The sequence below is a fragment of the Bos indicus x Bos taurus genome, chromosome 7 (assembly GCF_003369695.1).
Source record: "Bos indicus x Bos taurus breed Angus x Brahman F1 hybrid chromosome 7, Bos_hybrid_MaternalHap_v2.0, whole genome shotgun sequence".
Lineage (NCBI taxonomy): Eukaryota > Metazoa > Chordata > Mammalia > Artiodactyla > Bovidae > Bos > Bos indicus x Bos taurus.
In genome coordinates, this window is record NC_040082.1 from 89,546,404 (window position 1) to 89,560,729 (window position 14,326).

The window sequence follows — 14,326 nt, forward strand, 5'->3', positions numbered from 1 at the left end:
CTTTTGCTGCTGGTGTGTCCAGCGGCCTCTCCCCTACTCACCTTAATGCGCTCGATCCCAGCTTCGATGCGGAGCTGCTCCACCAGCTTCCGAGCCTGGGCTATGTTGTTAGTGGCTGACATTGTCTGCCATCAGCTCTGGGCCCCCGTCGTCCAGAGAGCTGGGTGGGGAACAGATGGACATGAGCTGACTCTTAAAGTCCTGGGACTGCAGGTAGGGGATGGCAAGGAGGGATGCGTCCCCCTTCTGGAGCCTTCTGGGGCCCCTAGCCTGGCCACCCTGCAGTCATGATGCCTATGTCCTCTGGGTCGTGGTGGGTGCGTGCATGTCCTTCAGTCGTGTCATGTCCAACTCTTTGCAACCCCATAGACTGTAGCCTCCCATGCTCCTCTCTCCATGGGGAGTGGGTTGCCATGTTCTCCTCCAGGTGACCTTCCCAACCCAGGGAGTGAACCCAGCCCTGGTGAGAGGTCTGGCCAAGGGCACCTTCTCCCACAGTCCCCTCCATGGTTGGTTGGGGTTGAGTGCTCCCCGGATGTGACCACCCAAGGGCCCCAGGAGAGCTCACAAAAGCTCCGCCTCCACTCCTGGCTGGCTCAGAATGGAGGGGCTTTGTCTGATTCCTGCACCTGCTCCTCCCCCAACATGGCTGGCACTGAGGCCGGTCATTCTCTCTGGGGGGCTGTCCTGGGCCCTGTGGGGTATAGACCAGCCCTCTGGATGCCAAGAGCACCTCCAATGTGACAACCAGAGATGTCCCCAGACATGGCCCAGTGTCCGATGGAGGTGGAGTTGCCCAGGACTCGACCCCTGGCCCTAGATGCAGGCAGATTACATGAGCAGCCTGTACCCATGGGTCCTGAGTACCCTACTCTTCCTCTGGAGGGCCTGGGCCAGTTTCCTGCCTTCATTTGGTCATTTGTCCAGTGAATTGAAATGTAATTAAATATAAAATGTCTTGGGACTTCCCTGGTGGTCCAGTGGTTAGGACTCCTAGCTTCCAATTGCAGGGGGCCTGGGTTAGATCTCTGGTCAGGGAACTAGATCCCACATGCCACAACTGAGAGTCCTCATGCTGCAACTAAATAAAAAAGATCCTGCATGCTGCAGCAAGATCGAAGAGCCCCTGTGCTGCAGCTAAAACCTGGAGCAGCCAAATATATAAATATTTTTTAAAATACCCATTTCCACCTGACTTACATCCATGTTCAATTAGTTATGAGAATGCTCTTTAGATGGGACCATGTGGTATGGAAGGCTTCCCTGGTGGCTCAGACGGTCAAGAATCTACCAGCAATGTGGGAGCCCTGGGTTCGATCCCTGGGTTGGGAACATCCCCTGGGGGAGGGCACAGCAACCCACACCAGTATTTTTGCCTGGAGAATCCCCATGGACAGAGGAGCCTGCTGGGCTACAGTCCATGGGGTTGCAAATAGTCAGATAGGACTGAGCAACTAAGCACACACACACACACGGTATGGGGCCTTTTGGGACTGGCTTTGCTTTTCACTTGGCCTCATGATCTGGAGCCCCACCCCGGCAGCTGCGCTCATCAAGAGTCCACTCACGTGCAGGCCAAGTGGAGGTCCATGGTGTGGACCCTTCACCTGTCCAAGGATACCTGCTCCAGTTTCCGGTTCTGGCCATGTCAGCACAGAGCTGCAGCAGGCATCTGTGTGCAGGCTTCGGTGTGAACATGAACCTTTATTTCTCAGAGATAAATGCTGAGGACTGCAACTGCTTGTTGACTTTTTTTTTTTAAAACAGCACCTGTTTTCCAGAGTGGTTGCACCATTGTATGTACTCACCAGTCATGTATGAGTGATGTTAATTTATTTTTATAATTTGGTCATGCGAATTTTTTTTTCTTTTCCTTAAGGTGATTAAAAATCCTACCTATTCCATCAATCCACGTTTAGTGAGCCCTAGGATAGAGGTTCTCAATTGAGATCATCCTGTCCCCTGAGGATACTGGGTGACGTCTGGAGACATCTGTGGCCGTCAGGACCTGGGATGTTGCTCAACACTGACAGTGCCCAGGGCGGCCCCCCACAGTGGGTGACCCAGCCCCAAACGTTGACAGCGCCAAGGCTGTGGAATGGAATCTGATCCCAACTCACACTAGACAGCAGGATAAACCCTGATGGTCAGATGGTGTGAACCAGGGTGACTCCAGCGTCTGTGAGTCACCTCCCCTCCCTCCCACTCAGACATGTATTTATTTATTTGGCTCCTCTGTACACTTGCAGGATCTTAGTTCCTGGGCCAGGGCTTGAATCTGGACCCATGGCAGTGAAAGTGTAGAGTCCTAGCCACTGGACTCTGCCTGAGAATCCCCAAGGTGTGTATTTAGGTGTGAGCAGCATCTGAGGACCTCAGGGGTCACATGGTCAAGGAACCCAGTGTCCTGTGGGGTCCATGGGATCCCTAGTCCGGGGCTCTCACCCAGGGAGATCCTGTCCCCAGGAACACTGGGCAACCTCTGGGGGTGTCTGTGGTTGTCATGACTGGGGAGGGGCTTCTGGCATTGAGATCAGAGCAGAAAATGACCTAACCCCAGTGAGCGCATTGTCCGGGTTGAGGAAGCGCCCAGTGGGTCTGCATAGTATTAGTTTGATATGGAGTGGGTAGAGCCCAGGTTCAGGAACCCAAATTCATGGGTCCCAGGGAGCCACCTGGCCAGGCTGGCACTGACCCAGGTCATTCAGCAGAAGCGCGTGCTTCTGTCATGATACACGGCGCCTCTGTCTGTATCCCAGTCAGTAGAGAGGGGCAGTTGCCGAAAAGGAAAGGCAGATTCCAGGTTTTCAAAAAATTTCCCACTGGGCAATGAAAAGGAATAGACTGGGGACTTCCCTGGTGGGCCAGTGGCCAACACTGTGCTCCCAATGCAGGGGACCTGGGTTCGATCCTTGGTCAGGGAACTAGAGCCCACATGCTGCAACTAAAGATCCCCTGTGCTGCAACGAAGACTGAAGACCCAGAGTGTCGCAAACTAAGACCCGGCACAGCCAAATAAATATTAAAGACAACAACAACAAAAGGAATGGACTGTGGAAGTGTACATCCTGGATGGCCCTCCAAGAAATCACTCAGAGTGAAAAGGGCAGCCCCCAGAGTCACATGCTGTGTGGTTCTGCATACTGAACATCTCTGAGATGTCAAGGTAGTAGAGACAAGGAGGGATTCCTGGTTTCAGGGGGGCGGCGCCCTGGGGAAGGGTCTGGGGAGACAGGTGCACACCAGGGGTCCTCACTCAAGAGCCAAGTATCCAGACTGTGTGTGTGTGTGTGTGTTGCGGGGGGGGAGGTTCACAGGTCTGCCAGGGTAGGGGGATGAACTGGCAAAGATCTTAATACATGCACACACGTCAAACCTCAGGAATCTGTGTCAACAGGTGATACAGGGCCTTTCTGTTGGTGATCTGATATAACCGTGTGTAAATCTATAGTGATCTCAATCCAAGTTTCCATTAAAAAAAAATCCCTTCTGTGCTGCTGCCTGCCTACCTACCTCTCTGCCAGACATCCTGGCCCCTCTCTGGGCCAGAAAAGGCCTGAATGTGTCTGCTCCGGGCGCGCAGGGCCCACGTGTGGGCTCCCAGAGTGCTCTGATTCAGCACAGCGCTTCAAAGCGGCCACAAAACATCCAGCTCAGGGAAAACTGCCCTTGGTTCAACTTAAAAATACTGAAATTACTCAGTGCTAAATATAGACGCTGACAGAGAACAAACGGGGTGGCCCCATGGCGTGTTTTCCTTGGAAGGCTGGGGAGTACTGCTCAGCACCCACACTTGGAATGTCCACCAGGACCCTGGGAGCCCCGAACACCCTGTGGGGCCACCCCAACCATGGCCTCCCTCGTGGGTACTAAGCCCCTCAGCGCTGCTGGCTTCCTCTTCTGGACACGATGCCCTTAAGAGGTGCCCTCCAGGCTGGGTTATAACCCCGGGCACCTGGGGACGGTCACAGGGGGCTCCCTTGGGTTTTGTGTGCTTGTGTGCAGGTATGTGTGCACACATGTGTGGGTGAGTGTGTGTCTGTGTCTGTGCATGCATGCCTATGTGTCTATGAGTTTCTGTGTGCATGCATGTGTGTCAGCATGTATCCATGTGTGGGCATGAGTGGGCTGAGCGGCTGAGACCAGACGTGGCCATGTCATGGCTACATAGACAGCAGACTGAAGCCTGGTCCTGGCAGAGGCAGGGCCAGCCCAGCCTCATTGCGTGCCCCCAGGGTTAGGTCAACTCCCTCGGGCAGGCACAGGCGCTGAGTCAGCCCAGGAACATTCCTCACCAGCGGCCTCTCCTCCAGAGGCACGTGATGCCCTGGGCACCTGACCTGGCTGGGCCTGCCTGGGCCCAGCGGAGCCTTGGAAGGCCCTGGACACCAGGCAGGGCCTTGGGAAGCTGCGGGGGGAGAAGGTGGGAGCGGGCCCTCTGGGAGGGAGTGAGGAGGCAGTTGGAGCTGCAGGCCGCGGTCAGGTTCCCGCCTGGGGAGAGGCCAGTTCAGGCCTGGCGAGGCTGGGGGCATGACTTGGGGGTGAGGTTTGCCTAAAAATAGAAGCTTAACAGACGCCACTGGGCCCTGGCTGGCCTCCCAGTAAAGGGCCAGGAAGTCACTGGGGTCAGGCGGGCTCCCACAGAAGCGTTGAGGGCGTGTGGCGGAGAGGCAAGGGCCGTGTGGGCCGGAGCGTCCAGGATGCTTTGTGAGCTGGGCTGATGACAGACAGAGGGTCACCCCTGAGCGCTACAGACCCCAACCCGGCTGCCAGACCCCAGTGCACATGAGGATCAACCATAGCCAGGGGAGGGCAATGATTCTCCACGGTGGGCTGTAGGATGGCTGGATGGGGGAACACCTAGTTTGAACAGGGTCACCTCAGCCCCTGCTCACACTAAGGCCGCATCACTCTCTGTGGGGATCTGTTCCGGGAGCTGTGGGGAGTAGAGCAGCCTCCCTGGCCCCTATACCCTTGATGCCAGGAGTCCCCCCTCCCCCCGAGTTGTGATGAACCACAGATGTCCCCAGACACCACCCAATGTCTCCTGGGAGCAGGATTTAAAGCTTTTGTGGAACTCTCTTATCAGAAGACTCTCTGTAGCTAAAAGATATTCTTTTAGGAAAATACAATTTTGGGGGAACTGAGATGGTTCAGCTTGAAGTGAAGTGGTACTAAGCAGAACAGAAGTTTGTTTCCAAACAGGTTTTAAATTTCTTAGCATCTGGGAATTCCCTGGCGTTCTAGTACTTGGGACTCCACGCTTTCACTGTGGAGTGGGTGGGTTCAATCCCTGGTCGAGGAACTAAGATCCCACAAGTGGTTCAGCCTGGCAACAACAGCAAAATATGAAACAAAATTTCTTAGTATCCAACAACCTGGCTGGGAGAAGTCACACAGGGTCAGAGGTTCCCTTGAACTCAACCAACAACAGAAGTGGGAGCAAGCACAGCCTTCCGGGTGGGGGTGGGGGGTGGGGGTGGGGGTGGGGGCAGGGTGGGAGGCAGAGGTCTTGCAGAAAGAGCAGACCCTAATTCTGCCCCAGATTCCTAAGCTGTGTGGCTCTGAGCTCCAGTTAGCTCTGCTCAGGACTCAGAGCGACACCCCGTCTCAAGCACAGGGCCTGGCCAAACTCCAGGTCCCCAAGTTCCTATTCTGGGGGTCAGGGACCCTTGAGGTTGGCAGCCATGGTGGGCCTGCCCTACAAACACAGCTGCCGGGGAGATGGGATGAGAGATAAGGTGACCTAGACCTGCTGCGCCCAGCCAACGTAGACCGGCAGGTTTGCTGGAAGCTGTTGAGAAATCTTGCTCCTTGCGCAGTTTGCTGGCAGCTCGGTGGCCACTCCCTTCACCTGCCCAGGGGCCAGGCAGGGTGGGATATCGCAAAGGATGAGGGAGAGAGAGGGGCAGAGTTTGAAGTGAATTGAGTTAAAACTAGGAGTGGATGGAATCAGTAGCAGAGTCAGAGATGGAGAGATGTAGATGGTCTATTTCCTCCGCCAGACTGAATGCCTGCAGGGCCCTCCCCTTGAGCCCAGAAGCAGAGGTGAGACTGAGGTGAGACTTCCAGCTGGGCTCGGAGCCCACGACACTGGTCACGTCCAGTCACTTTCCTGCCATTTTTGGACATGGTTAGTGGCCTTTTACTGGTAGGTGATCCTCCGTTGTGAAACTCTCCTGCTAAGTCCACAGAGTCTCTGGTCTCAGTCCAGGGGACGAGGCTGTCTCCCTGTTCCTAAAGATAAAGTCTAGAAACAGGAGACCCTGGACTCACAGCCTGGCTCTGCCCTGGCCTGGGGCTGGGCTTCCTCAACCGGAGAAGGGGGTGGATGTTCTAGGAGCTGAGAATAGGACTTCCCAGGCGGTTCAGGGGTTTACACTCCACCTTTCAACGCAGCGGACGCAGGTTCGATCCCTGGTTGGGGAACTAAGATCTTATATGCCACGGGGCAACTAAGCCCACGAGCCACAACTACTGAAGTCTGTACTCCCTAGATCCTGTGCTCTGCTACTGGAGAGTAGCCCCCACCTGCTACAACTAGAGAAGGCCTACGTGCAGCAACAAAGTCCCAGTGGAGCCAGAAATAAATAAAATAAAAAGTAAAAGCCAAGGGCTTCCTTGGTTAAGAATTGCCTTGCAATGCAAGGGACACTGGCTCCATCCCTCATCTGGGGAGATCCCATATGCTTCAGGGCAACTGAGCCCATGCACTACAGCTACTGAAGCCCCTGCACCCTAGAGCCCATGCTCCGCAACAAGACAAGCCACTTCAGTGAGAAGCCTGTGCACTGCAATGAAGAGCAGACCCCACTTACTGTAACAAAGACCCACCAAGCCAAAGAAATAAATAAACTTTAAAAAAATAATAAAAGCTGAGACTGGATCCCCAATGGTCATTCTGTGGCTCTAAGATCACAATGATCTATGTCCCTGGCCTCCTCCTTAGCCATCTGGACCTTGGATAAACCTTTCTCTCTGCAGAGTCCACTCGCACAATGGTGGCCAGCTAGTGTGGACACCCTTCTGATGAGGGCCGTGGGCAGAGCTGCACAGGGTAGAGATGCTCAAAGGCGCTGGAGGACCATTGAGAGAGTGAAGGATTTCCATCCCGAATCTGGGGAGGGGGATGGAAGCCCAGGAGTCTGGCTTGGGGCTGCCTTTTCCTGGGGTGGAGGGTTTGCCAAGAGGCTGAGGGGGTCTCATGAGGCTAGGGGCACAGAGGTTGAGATCCAGGGCCTCCTGAGGGGAGACAGATTGGGGAGCCCCCACCTCCTTGATATGAGCTGGGATAAGAGTGCTGCCTTCTAAGGAAAAGGTCCACAGGCAGCAGACAGGCGCTCACGGCAACTGCAGCTGAGTTCTGAGTAACCTCAGTCCCCAACACCAGATTGACGTGACCCTAAATGCTAAGTAGAAGTAAATGGAAGTCCATCATTTCTGGGGAAGACAGCATCACCTTAGGCTTCACGTTGTTTCTACAATGAGTCAGCAGGCACAATATCTAGCACACAATCAGGAAAGACCAGGCAGGACTTCCCTGGTGGCCCAGTGGTTAAGACCACACACTCCCAGTGCAGGGGGGCCAGGTTTGATCCCTGGTCGGGGAACTAGATCCCACGTGACGCAACTATAATAAGAGTATACATGCTGCAGTGAAGATTGCAGATCCCAGGTGCCACAACTAAGGCCAAATAAATATTTTTTAAAAAAGAAGAAATGACCAGGCACACAAGAAGACAGGACCATATAAACAAAAATCGGCAGAAATAACAGGCTCTACCAACAGGCCCCCAGGGGTTCCATACACTAAAATCGACAGAGTTTAAAATAACGATATTAACCATGCTAAATAAATGAGGCTGGAATTTTAGCAGAAAATTGGAAACTAAAGAAAAAGACTGAGTGTGTAGAAACTGACAATATATGAAACGAACACAACAGAAGCAGCACTATCATTAAAGACAACTAAGGAGAAAATTAGTGAACCAGACAATAGCAAATATCCAGATCGAAGCATGGACCACGTGAAACAAGGGAAGAGACACAGGATGCAGTAAGGCATGCATGTGTGCTAAATCACTTCAGTCGTGTCTGACTCTTTGAGACCCCATGGGCTGTAGCCCATCAGGCTCCTCTGTCCATGGAATTCTCTAGGCAAGAATACTGGAATGGGTTGCTATTTCCTTCTCCCAGGGATCTTCTTGACCCAGGGATTGAACCGTGTGTGTCTTATGTCTCTTGCATTGGCAGGTAGGTTCTTTACCACTAGTGCCCCCTGGAAGCTCTACTAAGGTCTGACACATGTCAGAGCTCTGGAAGTGGGAGAGAGAGAGAATGGAACAGAAGCAATCTTTGAAGAGATAGTGACTGGTAAGTTCCCAAAACTGACAAAAAACAAAAACAAAAAACTCTTAAGCCACAGATTCAAGAAGCTCTAGAACCTCAGGCTGGAGAAACATTTTAGAAATGGACAGAGAAATGGCCAATGGGCACATGAAATAGTGCTCAATGATTAGTCATCAGGGCAAGAATAACTGAAAACCATCACGGAGTCTGCTTCGCAGCTGCTAGAGTGGCAAAAATCTAAAAGACCGACAACACCAAGTCCTGGGGAGGATGAAGAAACAGAAAGTTTCACGTGTTACCGACAGAAGCGTCAACCGCTCTGGAAAGTGAGTTAGCAGATTCTTATGAGGTTAATCCACCTGCCGATGCAGGAGCCTCAGGAGACACAGGTTCAATCCCTGGGTTGAGAAGATCCCCTGAAGGAGGAAATGCCAATCTACTCCAGTATGGGAAAGAGGCAATCCCATGGAAAGAGGAGCCTGGTGGGCTACAGTCCATGGGGTCAAAAAGAGTCAGACATGACTGAGCACAGCAAAGACAGATTTTATAAGGTTAAACACATACTCAACCTATGACCCAGCAATTCCACTCCTAGAGATTTACCCACTTGTACAAGATGTTCATATGTCTGTATTTATAAGAGCAGAAGTTGGAAGTAACCCAAATGCTTGTCAACAGGAGAATGGGTAAACAGACTGGTAATTCATACCATGGATACTCACACAATGGAAAGAACCTACTGGCAAATGAAGCCATGTGTGTGACTCTCAAAATGCTTGGTCAGGTGAAAGAAGACAGACATTAGAAATATTCTCCATCTTGACTGAGGTATTAGTGTACACAGGTGTATTGACTTGTCAAAAGTCATCAAACTACTTATGTAAGATCTGTTCATTTTACTGAAGAGGAATTATACCTCAATAAAATCAGTTAGGGACTTCCCTGGTGTTCTGGTGGCTAAGACTCCACGCTGTCAATGCAGGGGACCCGGGTTCAATACTTGCTAGGGGCACTAGGATCCCATAGGCCGCAACTAAGACCCAGGGCAACCAAATAAATAAATAAATATTTTAAAAATGAAATAAAATCAGTTAATTACAAAACTAATGAACAAACATAAGGTGCTGGAGGAAAAAGGACTAACAATTTTACGGATCCAGTGAAAATTCTAGACGTAGTGAAAACAAACTTTAAGAATTAGGGTAAAACAAAGACATTTTCAGACTTCACAGGTTCAGTGGTAAAGAACCCGCCTGCCAGTGCAGAAGACACAGGAGATGCAGGTTCAGTCCCTGGATCGAGAAGATCCCCTGGAGTAGGAAATGGCAACCTACTTTAGTATTCTTGCCTGGAAAATCCCATGGACAGAGAAGCCTAGTGGGCTACAGTCCATGGGTCGCAGAGTTGGACAAGACCGAGCACGCAGGCAACGATGCCAAAAGACATTTTCAGACAGACTGTCACCAGCAGAACTTCCTTATTAGAAATAAAACAAAAAGATATTAGAGATAAATGACCCCAGGTGGAAGGCGAGAGGTTTAAGAGGACGTAAAAAACAAAACCAAACCAAAGTATCGAAGAAGGGGAAGAACTTGATAAAATAATTCCAAAATTTTCATAGGAAAATAAACAGGAAGTGAAAACCCTAAAAGCCCTTGGACCACAAAAGAATCACAAGAGCCATCAACTCGATATTTACCTCCACCCAGTCCAAAAAAAAAAGTCAACATCTGAAAAAACACGTATACTTCTCTGTCTACTGCAACTGGCTCAAGGCCAGAGTGATGGGGACCAGGCCAACTGTCCCTGGTGACTTCTCCTCAGTCCAGCCCTCAGCAGCCCCAGGAAGAAACAAGACCTTTCCCACCAATGGAATCACACTCTGTGCGTCCTTCTGTGTCTGCTTCTCTCACTGAGCATTGTGTTCTCAGGGTCTGTCCACACAGTAGAGAGTGTCAGGGCTTCTCTCTTTTTTGTGAATAATATTTCCTTGTGTGCATGGAATAACATTTTTAAGCACACATTTTCAAAAGAAAAGCCCTCCTCGCTGTTGTTGAAGTGCTCAGCTGCTTAGTCATATCTAACTCTTTGGGACCCTATGGATTGTAGCCCACCAGGCTCCTCTGTCCGTGAGATTTTCCAGGGAAGAGTACTGGAATGGGTTGCCATTTCCTTCTCCATGGGACCTTCCCAACCCAGGGATTGAACCCATGTCTCTTGTGTCTCCTGGATTGGCAGCTGGATTCTTTACCACTAAGCCACCAGGGAAGCCCCCATACTATACTTGATCTCAGCCAAAAGGCGGAGAAATGGTAGCCATATATTTTCCTAACTAGGAAGGAAGTGGAAGATGGTACAAATCAGTGGTTTATTTGCCTTGGACTCAGGGATACAGGCTGTGTTTCTGGGTTGTGGACAAGTGCACTGGAGCGCTGAGCACTGTGTTTGATGTGCAGGTGACAGAGTGCAAGGGGTGGACCCCATGTCAGGCATCATGAAGGTGTTACTGTGCCCACTTTTTACAGATGAGGAGAGAGACGGAGCCTCAAAGACGTGAGTATGTTAATAACCTTCCCGAGACCACGCATCAGGTGGAGGTTGCGCCAGGGTTTGCATTTAATTCCCAAACCAGAGCTCCCTGGAAAAGGCAGGTCCCAACATAAAGCTCATAAAGCTTCATAAAGCTCTGAACCCAGAGGCAAGCTTCGGAGGCCGAGGGATGCAGTATCTGCGTCCTCCATGGCCCAGTGGATTTGGCAAAGGGTTTAGATATACAGTGATCCTGGATCTGAGGGATTGGATCCATACATGAGGGGAGGTGTCAGGATCCTCATGTGGCTTCTTTCTTTAGGGAAGAATGTGCAGAATGTGCAGAATGCTAGGGATGCTGACGACAACTGTGTAGCCATCAGGGTTAGAGAAAACCCCAAGTGAGATGGAACAGCGGAGAGCCTGAGCGTGGCGCCTCCTGTCTGGTGGTCTGTAAGTGACCCTGGGGCTCCTGGAATCCTGGACGCTTTTCCCAAGACCTGGAGCAGACTGTCACGTCGGCTTCCAATGGGGCCGCACACGTGTGCCGGGGAGACCTTTGCATCATCACCTTGTACCCCCACCAGGCGTCTCAAGATCACGTCTCTGTCCCCTGGTTCCTGGTGATGTAGGCTTGGAGTTTCCTGGTGGTCGAGTCCGCTTCCTTCTGCCTCAGAGAGTCAGATGGAGTAATGGGTGCGGATGCAGGAGCTCTAAGATGCCGTTTGGCCTCTGGGTCTTGCCAAGATGCTCAGCACGACTGTGTGCGCATATCGCTCACGGGGTGGGGGTGGGGAGGATGCATGGCAAATAGGTACCCAAGACCTCAACGGGGATGGGCGGGCTGAGCCTCAGCGACCTCGTGAACAAAACCAAGAAGGAGACAGCCGGCTGGGGTGGCCCAGGCCTTGCAGGGACCCTGAGCAGCAGGGCTGATGGGAAAGTGGACTGGGCACACACCCAGGCATCGAGGGAAGCCCTGACTGGCTGGGCATGTTTCTGGTGGGCAGAAGCAGAGGCCGGCAAGAGCAGACGTGCTCCCTGGCTCAGCCTGTGATGCCATCTCCACCCTTGGAGGTGTTTTCCGGCTGCACAGGAAGCAGTGACAGGGAGACACAAAAATGCAGGAGATTCCTCTGAATTCCGCGCATAGCTCTCATAGCTGGGAAGAGCTCCACTCCCAGCCTGCTCGCGATAAACCAAAACCCAGCCGCTGGGGCTGCTCTCTTACCAGAAAAGAAAGAATAGGACGCCAGGGGACGTTTCTGAAAGTTGGCTGGCTAAGCTGCGTAAAAGGAAAAGAATGTGAAAAATTCTTTTCGCTGGCTGGGCAGAGGCAAGGAGCAGGGCCTTGAAAGACTGGCGGCTCCTGGTCCTGGTGGTCCAAGAGGAGGTGTGATGGGGGCCACTGGGGACCACTCCCTGGGTGCAGTGTCTGCCCGCAGTGGGTGGACACCCAGGCACAGCCCCAGTTGTTCAGTTGCTCAGTCGTGTCCAACTCTTTTCGACCTCATGGACTGCAGCACACCAGGCTACCCTGTGCTTCAGTCTCCTAGAAGTTGCGCAAACTCATGTCTATTGCATCAGTGATGCCATCTAACTATCTCATTCTCTGTTGCCCCCTTCTCCTCCTGCTGTCAATCTTTCCCAGCATCAGGGTCTTTTCCAATGAGTCAGCCTGGCTCTGAATTCCATGCACTGAAGATGGATCTGCAGCCCCGGGGCCTCAGTGTGAGACAAGTTACTCCCTGGAAAGCCTCGGCTACAACTTCCATAAGCACAAGATGCCAGGCCTGAGAGAAGGTGGGCTGGGACCCCCTGACTCTCAGACAGAGTGCCCCCGCAAAAGGCCACCTACTGTCCTGAGGAGGACAGACAAGTCAGCTGACATCGGTGCTGTCCTGGGAGCTGTTGGGAGGTGGAGCAGTATTCCTGCCCCCCACCTTGATGCCAGGAGCCCCCCAGTTGTGATAACCACAGGCATCTCCAGACATGGCCCAGTGTCCCCAGGGGAGAACCACCCCTCATTTGAGAAGAATCGGGTTAGAATCTCCCAGTGGAGTTCTCACAACGTTTCTGCCCTGGATTTTACTATTAAAGACAATAAGGATGGGACTTGCCTGGTGGTCCAGTGTTTAGGATCTGCCTTCCAATGCAGGGGACGTGGCCTTTGATCCCTGTTCAGGGAACTAAGATCCCACATACTGTGGGGCAACTAAACCCATGGGCCGCAACTACTGAGCCCACATGCTGCGACTAGAGAGTTCACAAGCTGCAGTTAAGAACCGACACACCCCCAAAAAATAAATAAATGTTTAAAAGAATGTACGGGGACTGTCACCTTAAAAAAAAAAAAGAAATAAAGAGCATCACAGGAAATGGAAGGAGGGTTTTTTTTCTGTGTGTGGCAGGGCTTCCCAGGTGGCATGGTGGTAAAGAATCTGCCTGCCAATGTAGGAGACACAAGAGACTCAGGTTTGATCCCTGGGATGGGACGAGGGATGATTCCCTCGATGATTTCCTGGAGGAGGAAATGGCAACCCACTCCAGTATTCTTGTTTGGGAAATCCCATGGACAGAGGAGACTGGTGGGCTACAGTCCACGGAGTTGCAGAGTCGGACACAACTGAACACACACAGGCACACACACGTTGGTTTCAGGGCCCATCCAGAGTCAGAGCTAATGTGCCTGATCTCACTTGTGGCCGGGAGTGACCCCTGGACCCCACTTCCTTGGTGGGGGCTGACTGATGAGAATGCATCTGTCACACCCGACCTTCACCAGCAACCTAGCCAGGGGTCCTTGGGGCTGTGCACACCTCTACGATGACCCCCAGTGACCTGGAGAATCCCCTTTCCTGGGGTGCGGGCAGGACCTGAGGAGAGGATGGGGTTCAGCTCTGGGCGGGGCAGTGTCGTGTGGCACAAATGTAGGAGGGGGAGAACCTTGGTGGGCCTGCTCTTATTAGGGGAGCGAGTGTGAAGGGGACTCTGCACAAGGGAAACCCTCTGTCACTGGCTTTGAAGCTGGAGGCGGATGTGTGGCAAGACACAGGGGCAGCTTCGAGGGAAGGGGGACCCCCTGCTACGGCTGCATGAAACCAAGTTCTGGAACAATCCGAATCAGCCCCAGGTGAAGCATTCTGACAGCAGCCGGGAGAGATCTTGAGCAGAGGGGGCAGCCACACCACGGTCTTACTGACGACCTTCAGGGCCTTGAGCTGGAAGCCACGAAGTCTGTGCTGGCTCGTTACTTGGCATGGACAGCTGATACACTGGCCGGGTGAGGCCCAAGTGGGATCTCCTGACCGTTGGCCTGGCCTCTTTCTAGCACTCTCTGTTCCAGATGCTGGACAATTCCAGCTGGCAGCCACTCCTCCCGCTGAGCAGGCACAGGACGCGCGTTCTCTTTTGTAATGGCCCTGAGATGCTGGCGAAGCATTAAAGC

General features: G+C 52.5%; 1 protein-coding gene across 4 annotated transcripts in view; it reads right to left on the reverse strand.

Moving 5' to 3' along the window:
* GNG7 (G protein subunit gamma 7) overlaps nt 1-14,326 on the reverse strand; it is a 138,304-nt gene that overhangs the window by 6,700 nt on the left and 117,278 nt on the right. For all 4 annotated transcript variants that reach the window (XM_027547141.1, XM_027547137.1, XM_027547139.1 and 1 more), the window contains one exon: nt 42-160. In XM_027547141.1, the coding sequence (XP_027402942.1) occupies nt 42-122 (81 nt within the window). In that variant the 5' untranslated portion in view covers nt 123-160. The remainder of the gene's footprint in view (nt 1-41; nt 161-14,326) is intronic.